The sequence below is a fragment of the Aulonocara sp. 'chitande type north' Nkhata Bay genome, linkage group LG7, assembly GCF_057382095.1.
Source record: "Aulonocara sp. 'chitande type north' Nkhata Bay isolate Kocher_YH1m ecotype deep benthic linkage group LG7, A_spYH_male_GT1.1, whole genome shotgun sequence".
Lineage (NCBI taxonomy): Eukaryota > Metazoa > Chordata > Actinopteri > Cichliformes > Cichlidae > Aulonocara > Aulonocara sp. 'chitande type north' Nkhata Bay.
In genome coordinates, this window is record NC_141350.1 from 6,682,491 (window position 1) to 6,699,371 (window position 16,881).

Here is a 16,881-nt window from a genome sequence, read left to right on the forward strand (position 1 = left end):
GGATGTAGCAGACATCAGGATGGGGCCATTCAGGTTGCTGTGTCTGTGACTAAGTCTGTCGTCTGGACTGTGTTGACTCGCTCCTCTCTGGATGCTGCGGAGGAGTTTGTGGACAGCTGAAAGCAGGTTGCCGTCAGCAGAGCAGAGGTGTTTTTAGCCACCGGCTGTACCTGGGATCTTATCTGCTGACATCAGGCAACATATTTGGATGGAGCACTTGCACGCCTGCTAACACTTTCTTGTGCCGACTCCCTCTTAAATACCAAAGACTGGAGATTTGATCCTGGTCAATGTATATAGCACTTACCTCAACTCCCCCAGAAATGAAGTAAGTACTATGTATTTCCATTCATATCATAAATATTTACTCCTTTTACTTTTTTCTCTTTTTTTACTCCAGCCACTTATTGATTTTTAAGTTTTGTTTTTATATATAATGAAAAAAATATAGTTTTATAGTTTTCATTTTATTCACAACTCCAGTAACTCTTCATGGCTTTACAGTCCTGTAATGCAATTAATCTGACTAAGCTCTCAGCCAAGATTAACCGGTTTACAACATGATCCCATTAGTGACTGAGAGGAAGAAGCTGTTTGTGGGTGTGTGGGCTTGTACAGGTCTGAAGGTCTGAAATATGGTTTTGTACTGAACATTTAGTAAAATCTGATTATACTGAAACAAAAGTAACTTTTTAACATTTACACTTCCTGAAACAAGATGCCCAGTCCCATCTGATTGTGGACTTAAGTGTGAAGCTTCTCAGAATTATTTGTTAGGGCACAGTAATTAATTCGAAGCTCATGAAATGTTAATAACAAGAAGGATGTTCCATCCAACAAAATGACTCTATAACACAAAAACACCTTGCTATTTCCTCCTGGTGCAAATTGATAATAAATAATGCAGCTGCTGCAGTGGCTGTAACTCTTAGCTATATTTTTTCACATTCATCCATCACTGGGTCACACAAACCTGCTCTCTCATTTGTCTCTGACTTGGTGAGAGAAGTGTTAATGAGAGGATTATGGCAGAGTATCGCCTGCTTCCTCTCATAGTGCTAAAAATAATGACAGGGAGAGAAAAAGGGGGACATTCAATTAGCAGCACTCATCTCTCCCGTGGAATAGGATTTTTATATAATGGTAATTTTTGAATTTCTGGGGTTTTATGAATTCCTCGAGTTTTTATCTAAAGTATGCAATCACGCCACAATAGAGTGCAATGTGGCTGCTACTTGCCTGCTGTTTGCGTGTATTCTCTGTATTTCACACGTAGAAATTAATAAGAGGAGCTAGGAATCATCCATCTGTGTGCCTGGAAGGTGACCAGGTGGTCTTGTTATAGTCTTTCAACATCACAATGCACACACAATGGGGGAGGTGCGTGTAACTTAGAAAGTGTGTGTTTTATGTGGAATTGTATGCATACACAAAAAACTAAAACCTAAAAAATCATAATAATAACAAGGCTGGCTGTGAGGTTCCTCTCCCAAAACAACCTCTTGATTCAAGCTCTCTGTTGCATTTGGTAAAAGCTTTAGCTTTGACAAAGAAAGAAAAAAAATACTTGACATCATCATTATATCTCCAAATAACATAATCTTCACCACTGAAGCTTCCATTTGTGTTTTTTAGACTGTGAACCCCACGGCAAGGGGGAAGGTGAGGGTCACTTTATTTCATTTTTTCTGTTCTTGGTTGTCCATCACACCAGAATTTGTAATGGGCTCATTGAATAGCAACAAAGTCCATAAGCAGACAAAAGATATATCAAGCCAAGCTAGTTAATTGTGTATATTTTTTCTTTAACTTGATGCTGAGGGATTAGCATAAAGCTATAGTGCCTGTTATTTTCTCTTTTCTTACACATACCTAACTGTCACATAACAGACACAGCTGGCTCCCTTCTCATTAAACAAATGCATTAACACCTCAGTGGGACTACAGAAAGCTACTCAGGGCTGCTCATTATGGAAAATTGTGTTTTATTCAACACAAAGCTGCTCTCAAAGCATTACCTGTGAATGTGAAAACTGAAATGATAACTGAGAGATAGAAAGATCAAGTCTAAACAGATATATTATTTGATAGTTAGGCATTTTTTGTCTCGTACTCTTTTTTTTTCAGTGCAACAACATTGTAAAATTAAGGCTCTGTTTAATCTGTGCATTGTAACAATTCCTGAAAAGTCTACCAACATTTTCCACAATTAATTTTATTTTATCAGAAAAAAGGTTTCATAGTTTCTGCAAAAATCTAACAAAAGTCTGCTCTGAGAAAATTGGGGCTACACAATCACCCTTCAGTAAACTGAGATGAGATACCCCAAAGGACTGTGATTTCAGAAGCAGCAGCTTGTAGTCAGCTTGCTTCTTTTGGAATGCTCTCTTAACCATGAACAAACAGTGTTCGAGTGACAGCTTGGCAACGCTTGAATGCTAAACATTTTTCATCACACAGTGTTTTGATTTGAGCTATAAACAGTTTTCAAAGGCTCCTGTATGTTGTTGTGGAATCAACAGTCTTCTTTCTCACAGTGACTGTCACATGACAGAATATGACCACAGCATGATCACCACAGCATGGTCATCAAAAATGTTCTGTGGTCAAGTGTGTACTTTTCACATTGTCTGACTTGATGGCTTTGATTTTAACAAAAATCACTTGTTCTTTCTTCATATCACAGTGCCAACAGTATGCCTAAACAAGTGGAGGTGAGGATGCACGAGAGTCACCTGGAGCCCATTGAGGCCAGGCCCCAGTCGAAATGTGCCCTAATCTGCTCCAAAATGTTCAAGAACCTTCTTCTCACTCTCACTGTCCTTGGTAAGCCCCCTCACGCTGTTTTTTCTTTCTTTCAATTACTTATTATTATTATTATTATGTTTTGGTTTTGGTTTTTTTTATCTCGAGAGCCTAATAAAAAGTAAGGAGGGCTAAACACAGATACTAACTACCACTGAGTTCAGTCTTATGCTAGCTCAATTATATGTGCGGAGGAGATGCCATCTGTGCTCAGACAGAAAGATGACTGAGTGTTCTGAACTTTCCCAATTCTGTGCCACCTGTTGCTATCAAAAGCTGTGCTGTACTGGACATAAAAACAGCCTCTGGTGATGCATGAAAAGTGCTGTCATCTTACCACATGCTGATTAGGGTCCAAAGAAAAAAAGTTTTTAATAAAGGAAGAGATGTAAGGTCTTAAATTAGATTTGTTTAAACTGTAGTTCTTTCTGATGGTTTGTTTTTATGTCGGCTCTCCCAGTCATACAGTCTATAATTACAGGACTCTTTAAACTGTAAATTAAAAAATATGTGTACATTTGACTTATTCAGTTACTGCATTGCACTTGTATGGATGTGGGCTTGTGTGAGCATGCGTACTGTGTACATCCAATGGCACCCGGCTGGACGCTCACAAAGCAAGTGAGCCAGCATGATCATTGATCATCTGTCACTTGGCAGATGAAACCTTGAAAGGGAACTTGCAATTGCTCCAAAGGGAAAGCACAGGAAATCAAGTGCCATCCAAAACCATCGGGTGTGCAGAATCCACTGGATGCTGTTAGACTGGGGGATAGATTAAAGCGCTGAAGACAACTTAGGTTTAAAAAAACAAAAACAAAAAAAAAACGCTGGAGGCCTTGTGATCAGTTTGTGTTATGAAACAATATATTGGGCTGTGTTATCTTTGGCAGCGGAAGTGCAGCCCCAGGAGGATGTTGGAGTTTTGTCTTGCCTAAGACAGACAGACACAGAGGCCAACCACCAGGCCTGGTAGGCAGGGGAGTGGGGGGTGGGAGCATACAGAGGTCAGCTTTACTTAATGGCAGGAACAGTGTGTGGCAGGAAAAGAGCTGTTGGTTGGAAGAGACATTGTGGCTTTAAGGGTCAACAACGATTTTGTTTGAGAATAGAGGATCTTTCAAATGTCACAATATTCAGGCTATTAAAGAATGGAGATCAGAGGAAAGGTAAGGTTGCACACGCAAAAAAGATAATGTGAAAATAATCCAAGTATCTCAGTGAGACAAAATTTGTGCCTGAGATTAGAGTGAAACATATCTTTTTATCCATCATTTATTGAAGCTTTTGAAAAAATAAAAATTTTAAAAGAGTTTGCTGAGATGACAGATGCTTCACCAGTGAGTCGGACATGCTGCTCCTCCTCTCTGCTTCAAAGGAATCTGATTTTAATCCTCCACGAGCTTTGCTCACTGTCAGCAGGTTTGCATTTTATCTTCACAACCCATTGCCCTCCCTAAGTGTCCAGCAGATCCCTTCTCACCAAACAACTGAAATTATAAGGCTGGAAGCTAAGATGTTACTAAGATGTTAATACGATGTCTTTGACAACAAATCATTTGAGAATTATTTATTTCATAGTTTGAATTGATACTATTTTCAAGTAGCAAATGATTAAAATCATAGCATTTTGTTATGGTTTATTTGCATGTAATATCTGACTTACTTAAAGTTGGCTTGGCTTGGCCACTTTGTTTCTGTATTTCACGTTGTTTCTCTCACACAATTTCATATTTTGGGATTTTACACCTTTTTATTTTTCTTGTTGCACTTCAGGTGTGATCTTGGGGGCTGTATCAGGGATGCTGCTTCGTGTTGCTTCCCCAATCCACCCAGACATTGTCATGGTGATTGCTTTTCCTGGAGACATCCTAATGAGGATGCTGAAGATGTTGATCCTGCCACTCATTATCTCCAGTTTAATCACAGGTGCAGTGTAATTTATCACACTCAAATATATTAGGAATTTTAAGTTCTTGATTTACACCTTTCGCTGCTCTAATACACTAAAATAGACTTGGTGAAAAAGTCATAATGCAATAAGAAAATACCCTTATATAATCTACTAATTGTCTTTGCATAGCACAGCCTTCATGTCTTGCAGCATTGAGTCAACATTTCCATTGGATACGTCCTAGCAATTAACAGGCAAACATGATCTTGCTTGCTTTGGGTGCAGGTCTAGCCGGTCTTGATGCCAAATCTAGCGGTCGCCTGGGCACCAGAGCTATGGTCTACTACATGACAACCACAATTATTGCTGCTATCCTGGGAGTTATCCTGGTGTTAGTCATCCACCCTGGCAACCCCAAACTGAAGGAGAATCTTGGCGAGGGCGAGAAAAATGATGATGTGTCTAGTCTGGATGCCTTCTTTGATCTGATCAGGAACCTTTTCCCAGAGAATCTTGTGCAGGCTTGTTTCCAACAGGTAACAGATTAAAAGGATTTATTCACAGTTTGAAAATCTTTGTGAGATATCTGAACACATGAATGCCATCCCATCACTTGTTAGGGAATATTACATAAAGTCATAGAAAATAAACTTGTGTATTGGGACATGTGTAGGCTTACATTCATAAAGTGTTCGGAAGAGGCTACCAACAGAGAACTACAGGGGTTGATGCCTGATAAACCAAAACAATTGCACACACAATACAAATTTTATTTATATAATGCCAAATCAAAACAACAGTTGCCCCAATGCTATTATATTGTAAAGTAAATAGCTTTCAATAATAGAAAGGAAACATAGAAAATTCAAGCAACCCCTCCTCGAGCAAGTGCTTTGGGGACAGTGGGAAGAAAAAACTACCCTTTAACAGGAAGAAGCAGAATCAGGCTCAGGGAGAGGCAGCCATCTGTTGGAAGAGAGCCAGAGATTAATAACTAATTAATTACTAATGGTTAAATGCAGAGTGGTGTATAAACATATAATGAGTGAAAAAGGTTATTGAAGAAGAAACACATCATGGGAATCCCCCAGCAGCCTAGAGCTAGAGGATTCAGGGTCTCCTGATCCAGCCCTAAAAATATACTTTATCAAAATGAGAAGTTTTAAGCCTTATCTTAAAAGAAGAAAAGTGTCTATCTGCTAAATCCAAATTTAGAGCTGATTCCACAGAAGAGGGGCCTGAAAGGTGAAGACTATACCTCTCATTCTACTTTCAAATATTAAAGGAACAACTAGTAGGCTCGCGGTCTAGAGCAAAGTGCTCTAATGTGATGTTATTGTACTATAAGGTCATTAAGATAAGATTATCCAAGACCTTGTACATTATAAGAAAGATATTAAATCTGATTCTAGATTTAACAGAGAGCCAATGAAGAGAAGTCAGTGTAGAAGATATATCTTGCTATATATATATATGTTGCTATATATCTTCCTAGTCCCTGTCAATACTCTTGTTGCAGCATTTTGAATCAACTAAAGGCTTTTTTAGGACATTCGAATAATAACGAACAAATCCAGCCTAGAAGTAATAAATGAATGAACAGTTTTTCAACATCACTTTGAGACATGTTTCTAATTTTAGAGATATGCTTCAAGTGGGAAAAAAAAGTCCTACATAATTGTTTAATATATGCATTGAATATCCTGGTAAAAAACAATTCCAAGAATTGGTGGTAAAGGTAATGCTATCCAGAGTGAGAATTTGCTTACTCTGGATAGCACTATGTCTTTAAGACATACCTGCAGTTTAACTAACTGGTGTGTGTTATGGTGTATGTTCATGGACAGATAAAGTTTAGTATCATCTGTATAGTAGTGAAAATGTTTACCAATGCCTTCTGATGATACTGCCTAAGGGAAGCATGTATAATGTTAACAGAATTGGTCCTAGCATGGAACCCTGTGGAACTCCATAGTTAACCTTAGTGTGTGAAGAGGACTCTCCATTTACACGAGCAAACTGGAGTCTTTTAGAGAGATCTGATTCAGAACCACTGCAGTGCATTACCTTTAATACCACAAAAGAATTCTTAAAGAAAAATATTTTAAATGTCATTAGCTCATTAATATTTATGCTTAATGCTTAATTTCTTTCAGATTCAGACAGTCACAAAGAAGGTGGAGGTGGTTATTGAGGAGGATGTCAATGCCACCACTATGGAGGGCCTAGTGGCTAACATTACAAAGGAGCCTCAGTACATCATCAAAAAGTCACTGCAGTTCAAAAGTGGCATGAATGTTTTGGGTATGTAAAACTCACTGCAACTGAAAACACAGTAATATAGCTGCAGTATGTGGCCTAGTAACATTAAGCAATATTACGAATGGTGCTAAGCGCTAACATCAGCATGCTAAAATGAAGACAATGATGAAGCTAAGTTGCAAATGCTAAGCTGGTAGCAGGTAACAGAACATGTATACATGTTGAGAACATTCATCATCTTAGCCAGCTTAGCCATCACCATCACAGCATTTGCTAACTAGCGCAATACACAGAAATACAGATCGCTGCCTGATGGAAATGTTCTGAATGTTTTGCAGTTGAGACATTTCCATCGAAACCACAATGCAAAGAGAACAAGTCGGGGAATAATCAAAGTCATTTAGATTAATTCCCTCGGCCCCATATTGATTTAATATCATGGAAAATAGATGTTCAGGTATTTCAGATATTCCAGTCATACTCTAGAGTCATGCCTGGGAATCGGTTTTGAATGTCGCAAATATCTGGACAGGCCTATTGGTTTTTAAATGGAAACCCTATCATCTTATAAGAATTCCCTGATGCTGGACACATCTCACCCTTCAGCACTGGTGGCATTCAAAATGTGACACATTTATGATTTTTTGTCACAGGTCTGATTGGTTTCTTTATTGCATTTGGCATCTGCATGGGCAAGATGGGAGAGAAGGCCAGGCTCATGATTGAATTCTTCAATATCCTCAATGAGATTGTGATGAAACTTGTCATCATGATCATGTGGTTAGTGTCACTCAAGATTCCCATTGACTCATTTTAAAACTCATTTAAGTCATTTGAATCAGAAATGACTTAATTTAATGTGTTTGTTGTTCATTCCAAGTTATTTGTCAAGTAACTGTAATGCTTTAAAAGATAAAGGCTTGCTTGTAATAGGAAGATTTTATGAGGGTTAACTAATTTAATATGTTGCTAAATGATTAAACATATACTTTTTCTTCTCATCAGGTACTCTCCTTTTGGTATTGCCTGTTTGATTTGTGGCAAGATCATTTCCATTAAGGATCTGGAGGTCGTGGCTAGGCAGCTGGGCATGTACATGGTGACAGTGATCATTGGCCTCATTATCCACGGAGCAATTTTCCTCCCCAGCATTTACTTCGTTATCACCAGGAAAAACCCCTTCACCTTCTTCCTGGGCATCTTCCAGGCCTGGATTACTGCTCTGGGGACAGCCTCCAGGTTAGCATCAGAATGGAAAAGGAATTGCTGTCTTAATATTTGTGCAAATTATTATACATTTATAATCCAACTTGTTTTGCTTTTCCCTTCCAGTGCTGGTACACTACCTGTCACCTTCCGTTGTCTGGAAGAGAATTTGGGTATTGACAAAAGAGTCACTCGTTTTGTGCTCCCAGTCGGTGCCACCATCAACATGGATGGAACTGCTCTGTATGAGGCTGTGGCTGCCATTTTCATTGCCCAGATGAACGGTGTCAACCTTGACCCTGGTCAAATTATCACTGTCAGGTCAGAAAAAACATGGCTTTGCACTTAATATTTAACATCCCATCCTAGCTTACATATATATAAGAATGGGTTTTAGAAATGGAGTCCTACAGAATGGCTGCATATGTGTGCAGTTCTTCCATTGAAGCTATTCTTAGTCACCAAAGTAAGACTTGCAGTTCCCACTGTTTAAATTGTTTAAACTGAGATAAATGCAGCTCCCACAGTTAGATCATTACAATAAAGACAAACTCAGCAGAAGTGTTGTGGCATTTAGTGGTGAGCTGAAAAGAAATTTAGAGTACAGCAAATTAAGCACCCAGAGGAAGCAGCCATATGCCCCAGTCCCTTGTCTCATGCTAAGGAGGAAGCTAAGCAAGAATTACCAGTCACTCGCTGTTTTCATCGCAACAATCTTTCCAAAATACTCTTATAATCCAGTGATCTGCACATAGATGACATTGACTCTGACATTTTTATTGGATATAAATCCATGGACCTTCAAATTAAATATCCAATCTCTCTTTCATCTCTGTGAGCCTCTGTTCATAAAGATGAAGAACCTACTCGGGTGCGCCTCAGCCTAAGCACAGCAGAAACTGAGTGCCTCCTTTTAACTGTGAGATGCAGAGGATGTAATGTTCATTGGTGTTTGGGGAAGTGCATCAGGGTGTGAAGAATGAGGTTAGGCAAGTGGTTTTGGAGAATGTTATTGAGTGCCGCTTTCCCATATCTTCACCCAGTCTGACAGCCACCTTGGCCAGTGTCGGGGCCGCCAGTATTCCCAGTGCTGGCCTGGTGACTATGTTGCTGATCCTAACTGCTGTAGGCCTGCCAACCCAAGATATCAGTCTCCTGGTTGCTGTCGACTGGCTGCTGTGAGTTTGATAAAAGAAAAAATTATATTGTGGTTACACTGTACAAGGTAATTTTGCCTTTGCTTTTGTATTAGGGTTTTTCAAACCCTTTACTAGCATGCAAAGCCATCTTTCATGCTGATTTGTGTCTCATCAGTGATCGATTCAGGACCTCAGTGAACGTGGTGGGTGACTCCTACGGTGCAGGCATCGTGTACCACATGTCGAAGGCAGAGCTGGATGAGCTGGATGCACACACGGCAAAGTCGGACGACATTGAAATGATGACAAAGACCCAGTCTTATTACGATGACATGAAGAACCACCACGAAAATAATTCCAACCAGTGCGTCTTAACCGCTACCGATACCACAACTGCTAGCGCCACTGCTAACAATTCTGTTGTAGTAGATGAATGCAAGGTACATTTAATGCTTACAAACATAGAGACCTGTATATAACCCTCTCTCGTGTTGCATGCTCACCCTGCACCTTGCTTGAATCTGTTTGAGTTTTAAGCATTGCGTCTTTGTTTACATCATTGTAAATACACCCGCTGTTATTTTATTTCAGAAGTGAAGCAATGGAACAATAGTTGGATGTATGCATGTGTTCATTTCTCTGGAATAGCAGCTTTGCTGTTGAAAAACAACAACAAAAAATTATAGTTTATGTCAAAATATTATTCAGCATCGGTACATATGAATAAAGGATCAAATTTCTCTCCCTCAACAGCTAGCCTAATCTGATTACTGGAGCCAATTGGGGGTCGGCTCCAGTTCAAAAGGCAGAGCAGGATAATCCTCATTATGACACAGAGGAATTATTTACCAGCCACCTTTATCAAAACTTCAGAATACATGTATTAATAAACACTTTAAAGAAATGTCTTTTGACATAATTTTAAATATTGCTTATGTTCAAATTATTGTCCAGTATGGCGTGTTTTGCTTTTTCTTAGAATACAGCAGATTTTAACTGTTAAATGGGAACATTTCCAAAGGTTTCCCATTTTCTGTAGGATTTTAAGATACAGAAATGAAGTGCTAGAGCTAATTAGCAGTTCATATGTTCCCTACACACCAACTACGAAACTGTCAGTGAGTCATTCCCTACAAGGGTTTTTTTTTTTTTTTCTTTTGCATTTTGACACCATCTATTTCTGTCCAGTGTGAGAAATATTCTGTGAAATCTAGAGGGGAGAAGGAGCTCCGGAAATGTAAAACATTTTAAATCCAATATCTGAATGTATTCCAGTCTTTTAGAATATTATATGTAAGTTCATAATGCTTGTTCTCTGACACACACAGACGGGCGGCAAAGGCCTACTGATGAGCCTATTCATTTATTAAAGGATGAAGGGCGTTACCTAGCAACGCTGGTAATCTGTCGCACAAGCAATCTGCCCATGGCAAAAAGTTATATCCTCCTTTCTCAGACTTGCTTTATTAATGGACACTTACATATGAATGTTAAACAAAACCTTGCTGCTTCCAGTACCTTCCACACCACTTTTCCCTGTTTTCTGTTCTGCTTTGCCTCACATACATTTCTAACCCATTTCAAGTCCAATGAAACGTCGTAGATGCTTGCAGAATAGCTAAAACGTAACTATGCATTCATTTGGTAGTGTTCTTTCCTTTTTTGTGTTATTTGTATATTCTGAATTTAAAATGTATTAATTTGTCTTTTTTTTACTGCCTCTTAAGTTGGTTTTCATCATAAATTTGTGGTCTATTCCCAGGTCATTAAAAGAAACTGTCTAACTCATGTTAGGACTACCACGAGCATGCATGGACATCAGTGGTTTTCCTGCAGTTCCAGTGTTCCTTATTGCAAAATAGCAATTCTGTCTTTGTAGGTTTCAAGTGCTAAAGAGGGCTGTAGTCAACCAAAGAAAATCTCCATTAACTGAAATTGGTTCTACCCTAAAACCTATTCATTGGTCTTGGGGAGAATAATCTTTCTAAATCAGCTCCACTGTACTGAGTGCATTTTGCCTTATTAGCCAAAATTATTTATAGATAAACAAAAATGTTATTAAACAAAACATTGTTTAAATTATTCCAAACTCTTCATTTTGTACTAAAATAAAAACAACAGATTTGCAGTCAACCAGCATATACCAGTGTGCATCCACACAAACCATATTAACTGGTGATCCCAGGACAAAAATGCAAACAAGCAACATGCTCTGACCAATAGGTTTGACACCTCTCCGATTGTAATATAATTCTACTGTATTGATGAAAGTGAAAGATTCATATTTGCTTTGGTCTTGGTGAATATGGTCTGGCTTTGTTGGTCTTACTGCAACTGGCAGATGTTGGTCCCAAACCTTTTGCTTTAATGCACATACCAGTTACAATTTCTAACATGCACATACTTATAGTCTCAAGCATTTAACATGAAAGATGTGTGAAAAATTTAGCCTTAATAAAAATGAATCCACACTGCCGACCTTTTTGACAGGTATTACAGAGCTAATGCTGAGCAAATGTTAAAAAGCTACTCTTTTCAAAGTCTCTATCCAAAGTGATCCTATCTGTAAGTTTTTGCTCCAACCATTAAAAATGAGGGAATAGTATTGGAACGACATTCTCCTTATGAAAGTAACATCAATTAGAAAACTAGTAATTATTTGGTCAGTTAACTAGTTGTTCTGGAGACTACAGCCCTACAAAGCGCTATAGCTAAAAGTAGTCAAATTTAAATAAGAATGTTGTATACAACATTTTAGTTTATAGACATCATATAACAATGCAGTAGTTGATCTGATGCATTATAAGCTTTAAGAATGTGGTGTTATTCTAAGGTCTTTTGACCAGAATTTTCTTTTTTTCTTGGATCCACTGTTTAGATCTTCTGCTAACTTCTTACAGGTAACCTCAGCCACTAATGGCTCTGCTGCGGAGTGCACGCTTGTTGAGGAGGAACCATGGAAACATGAATAATGGCAGCACAGAGATCCCCTGCTTCTGGGCTCCACAAGCTTTCCTGTCTGGTGATATACAAGAATGAATGAAAAATCACATGAACAGAACTACTAATTGTTCTTTTTTATGTAGCTTACATTTCTTTTCTTTTTAAAAAAAATTTAGTCCCTATAAAATTTTAACTGTCTATCTGACTGATATATATGATACTAATTCACTTAATTGTGAAATGATAACATAGGCATACCTCACATGTTAGAGCGCAGTTACGTCCTGTATAGCAGACACTTGCACAACATACTTCAAGACTTGGAGGGTGAAGGAAGGGAGGAAAACAATGGTTAGATAAGCTATTCTTAGCAATACATCCTGGTCCCTTATTTGTATGAGGAGCGAAGAAGCGGAGATGCACTGAGTGTCTTACAAGTTTCTTAAAGGTGACACGTTATTATAGTGTCAAAGACAAGTGGGAGTTGGAACATTATTCACGACAGCAATGCAATTTGTAATGAAATCCCCTTCTTTCCATCCTTGTCAGTACTATCACAATGTGTGCACACGGCCACTGCTTTTTGTTTTCATCCCAGCCTCTCATCTAAGAACAAAAGTGTCTCTAAAGTGCTTCTTACTGCAATTATAGTTACCCAATATTACTCAGTATCCCTGTGGACCAGAAAACTGATAAAGGGTTCAGTGAGAACAATAGTGAACAGGAAAAACATGCTGAGCCTCAAAGCACCCAATGGTTTTATTTTTATTTTATTTTGTCTACTGTGTAGAAAGGGGATCTTTTTCTTTGTGTCACGCATTCAGTGATATTTAAAGCTAATTTGTGTGTGTGATAGAGAGAGAGAGTGCTAAGGTCAAAACATGACCAAGTCAATTAAAGGGACCAAACAGGCAGAAAATCAATCAGCTCACAGAGGCCTTTGAACTGTCACCATGACATCCATTTTCTTAAACTATCCATTTATAGCACAACAAGAGATAAAACCTCAAAATCTAAAGCGTTGCCCTAAAATTACAATGTATAGAGTATCGGTTTTCACCAAAAATAGTAATTCTTTAATACCAATGAAAAAGACATTTCAATAGTTTAAAACTAAATGTAAATCTAAATGGCATACCTACATAACATATTGAATAAAATATATTGAAAATATATATTTTTTAAAGCACAAATCGGGCCAGAATGTGAGTGCAGACAATAATCTTTCCAACTTAAAAAAGAAACTACTTTAAAATAAGTGAGATCAAAAGATACTCAGGCTTGTCATGTTTACTCTTACAGGGAAACATATTTTAATCCTAAAATGTTTACTTGTTTGTAAGACCAGTGTTTCCTTGAGAATGGCCTCTTAAGAGCACAACTTTAAAAGCTTTGTCTATGAAAAATGACAGCAAAAGTCTTTGTCAAAAGAAAGTTATTCTATAATATATGAAAATACAGTGAGCACACGTTTATTATTTCAAACTACATTCCAGTGGCTGAGTGAGCCTGTGAACCAGTGTACTAGAAAGCACAGTTATTACTAAACACTGGCATAGCACAAAAGGTGAACAGCTAGAAACGTTTATAAAAAGAAATTGAGAAGGAAGAGCGGCTCGGCTGTCAGATGGATTCTTGGCTTACACGAACAGAGACAGATCCTCTCTGGGAACACCTGCCAGCTTCTTGTTTTAGCCAGATCTAAAAAGGTAAACAATATATTTTTGCCACCAGAGCTCAAGACTGTTTCTACAAACCCTAAATGCTGCAGCTGTTTATCCATAAAGTGGGAAGGTAGTTGATGAAACCAGAATATGAGAACGGACACGCACAGTTATATGCCAGGATGTTCCAGTTATCAGGTAATACACATATAATCATCTCATAGAACTAAATGATTAAAAACACTATATGGCAAATACACAAACAAAGCAGGAATGCTGTCTGTTATCGTTTTCTGGGTGCATGTGTGAGGGAGGTGAAGCTGATGTCAATGTGAATTTGATTTCTTTGCACTGTATTCTTCTCTCCTCTCTTGTTTCTTTTCATCCGTGCTGAATGACCTTGCCTTGAAGGTGTTCGATTCAAACAAATGCCAATTAAAGTAACAGTAGGAAACTTAACACAACATCTAGTGCAGCGCTCTGTCATTTGTCTACTTTTATACATCACGATGAGCGTGCAGCGTTCTGCTCAACATAGTGCATAGACTGATGTATATATGCACCATCTTCACACTTTTCTCCAAATGCACACGTAACAAAAATGCAAAAATAAGTAAACAAACAAACACACGGAAGGTCAGTACATTTGTAATTGTTATGAGTGAGTACAGCACTGACACTCTAACCTCTTATGATCTTCACAACACACACAAACACACACATACACATACATATCTTTATATACATATACAGTGAGTAGCCGACAGTGTCACCGATGGGGATTGTGTGTTGGACCAATATTATGTTCAAACTCACGGTTTTAGAAGCATGAATTAAAATAATATGATAATTATTTTTTGCACCACTATCTTAAAAGCATGATGTTTTGAAGTGCCTCCTTGCACTTTGTGTACATATTGTAGGTAACAGATGCTTTTTGTTTGTTTGGGGTTTTTTTTCCAGGGGATGTGGGGGTATCAAAATGGTACGTAGAAATATAGTTTCATTGCTGTGACATTTATAAATGTAATCCTCTAGAGAGAAAAAAATCATCCATGTCACGAGTAAAATTAGATTAGACAAAATGTATAGAGAGGAAAATATGTCATAAATTGCTTGTTCTTTTTTATTCTCTAATACCTGTTAACTAGCTGTTTTAATTAACTGTCACATTCCAGCATATAAATATCTTTTTTTAATCTAATGTAAGTGTTTTGAATGTTTCCTCCATGAAGATATAAGCAGTGTGAATTCATTTTCATTGTACATACATAAATATATAATTGTTCTGTTCAGTGACAATGCAGAATTCTCTGGAAATTATAGTAATCCTGCAAAAAAAAAAAAAAAAAAAAAATTCTATTTGCATGAAGAAGAGAAAGAAAAAGACTGAGAAAGAGTGAGATGAGATAAAAATAGGCATGAGGAAGTTTCTGGTTTGATGAGGGGGTCAACACGAGTTATTTGGGTGGGAAATTATTATTATAAAGGTTAGTGATAAGACACAAAAACAGGGGAAAAGGTCATATTTGCTCTGTGTGTAGGACAGTGATGAATCAAACATAGCCTAAGAGTTGATATAAGAGAAAGCTCAAACTTCAATTGTATTCAAATGCCTGTTACAGGATACAGCAACATTCCTCAGGTGACTCATCTAAACACATTTTGTCTTTACAAAGGAAAAAAACTGGTTTAGTCTCAGACATGTTTGTTTACCTGGTGCATTTGAAGACATGGACATCTATATCATTTAGATTCCATGTTAGCATTTCCATAAATCACATCTTCACACATTTGAACTCTGTCATGTCATCAGTCTAGGATGTTTTTAGGAATACTACTTAGTAAGCTGCCTTCACTTGACTTGCCTTTTTACTTTCTGCACAGAAATGATATGCACGCACAAACACCTGGAATCGCTTACCTAAATGGTACTGACTACATGGAAAATAATTGGCACAGCAAAGAGCCAGTATATCTTGAAGCCTGTGCTTTTCTCCTGAAATGTTTTTTTGAAGAAACTCATACACTGAGCTGATAACCTGTTACACTCCTGCCTACAATGTGCTTTGAAGAATTTACTTTTCTAGGCCTTCCCTCTTTGTAAAGCTGTTGTTATCTTGATGTAAAGGCAGAGGTTATGTGTGGGTGAAATTCACTGTTGAGAAAAAAAAAAGAATTCTTTTCTCAGTTTATGGTATACATAAAAATCTGTTTCTACATATCAATAAGTGTTGTACCTTTGGTGTACATATACAAATATAACTAATAAATGTTGATTGATAACTAAATTGCAGCTGTTTTGAGACTTTCTTTCTTTCTTTGTTTTACAACAATTTTTGCACAAAAAAGAAATACATGTATGCTATATTGTGTTTAGTTTTTATTAACTAGTTGTTTTAGTGTAGTATTACTGTATAAACATTTCTAGTAGATTTTATCTTTTATTATTTTTGATTAAGAAGGTAAGGGAGAAAACAGACAGTGAAGTATTTACTGCTTGTTTAAGCTACTCTATCCCATTTTGCTATTAATATTGATCGTATTAATCTTCATTAAGGCAACAAACGGTACACATTTTGTTTAGGTGGTGAACTTGCTAAAGAAAAAAAAGGAACGGATTTGTTGACCCCATTATGCATTGTGAACAAACTCCAAAGCGTCATTGCTTCTAAGCTAATGTGGGAATCCATCAGATAGCCTACTGAATTAGCCTCTGGGCAACTGGTGATTCTGTCGGGCTTCCAGTATAACTAGCTGATGTCTGGAGCCAAGATTTCAATTTATGCCAGTTTTTGTCTTCCAGCTGAATACAGATAAATGTGATAAAAGCTAATGAAAAGCTAAATCATTGGCAGAAGATTATTGGTGGCAGTCCCACATTCCAATAGTCTTTATAGACATTAGTTCCATATTGGGTTTTACATAGAGAAATGTTGTATGTTCCTTTATAAGTAAGTCATTGCTT

General features: G+C 37.6%; 1 protein-coding gene across 4 annotated transcripts in view; it reads left to right on the top strand.

The window, feature by feature from the left end:
• Window positions 1–16,204, top strand: part of LOC147324423 (excitatory amino acid transporter 2-like) — a 29,208-nt gene extending 13,004 nt beyond the window's left edge. The window contains exons 1-11 of one of the 4 annotated variants that reach the window (XM_086298220.1): window positions 36–328; window positions 2,687–2,826; window positions 4,582–4,734; window positions 4,985–5,235; window positions 6,856–7,003; window positions 7,615–7,741; window positions 7,967–8,200; window positions 8,294–8,488; window positions 9,211–9,345; window positions 9,482–9,746; window positions 12,207–16,204. In XM_086298220.1, coding sequence (XP_086154346.1) covers window positions 291–328; window positions 2,687–2,826; window positions 4,582–4,734; window positions 4,985–5,235; window positions 6,856–7,003; window positions 7,615–7,741; window positions 7,967–8,200; window positions 8,294–8,488; window positions 9,211–9,345; window positions 9,482–9,746; window positions 12,207–12,278 — 1,758 coding nt within the window. In that variant the 5' untranslated portion in view covers window positions 36–290 and the 3' untranslated portion in view covers window positions 12,279–16,204. Of the gene's footprint in view, window positions 1–33; window positions 329–2,686; window positions 2,827–4,581; window positions 4,735–4,984; window positions 5,236–6,855; window positions 7,004–7,614; window positions 7,742–7,966; window positions 8,489–9,210; window positions 9,346–9,481; window positions 9,747–12,206 lie in introns of those variants that run through there. The other 3 variants (XM_086298218.1, XM_086298221.1, XM_086298219.1) reach the window with 3 other exon arrangements.
• The last annotated feature ends 677 nt before the right edge of the window (window positions 16,205–16,881 follow it).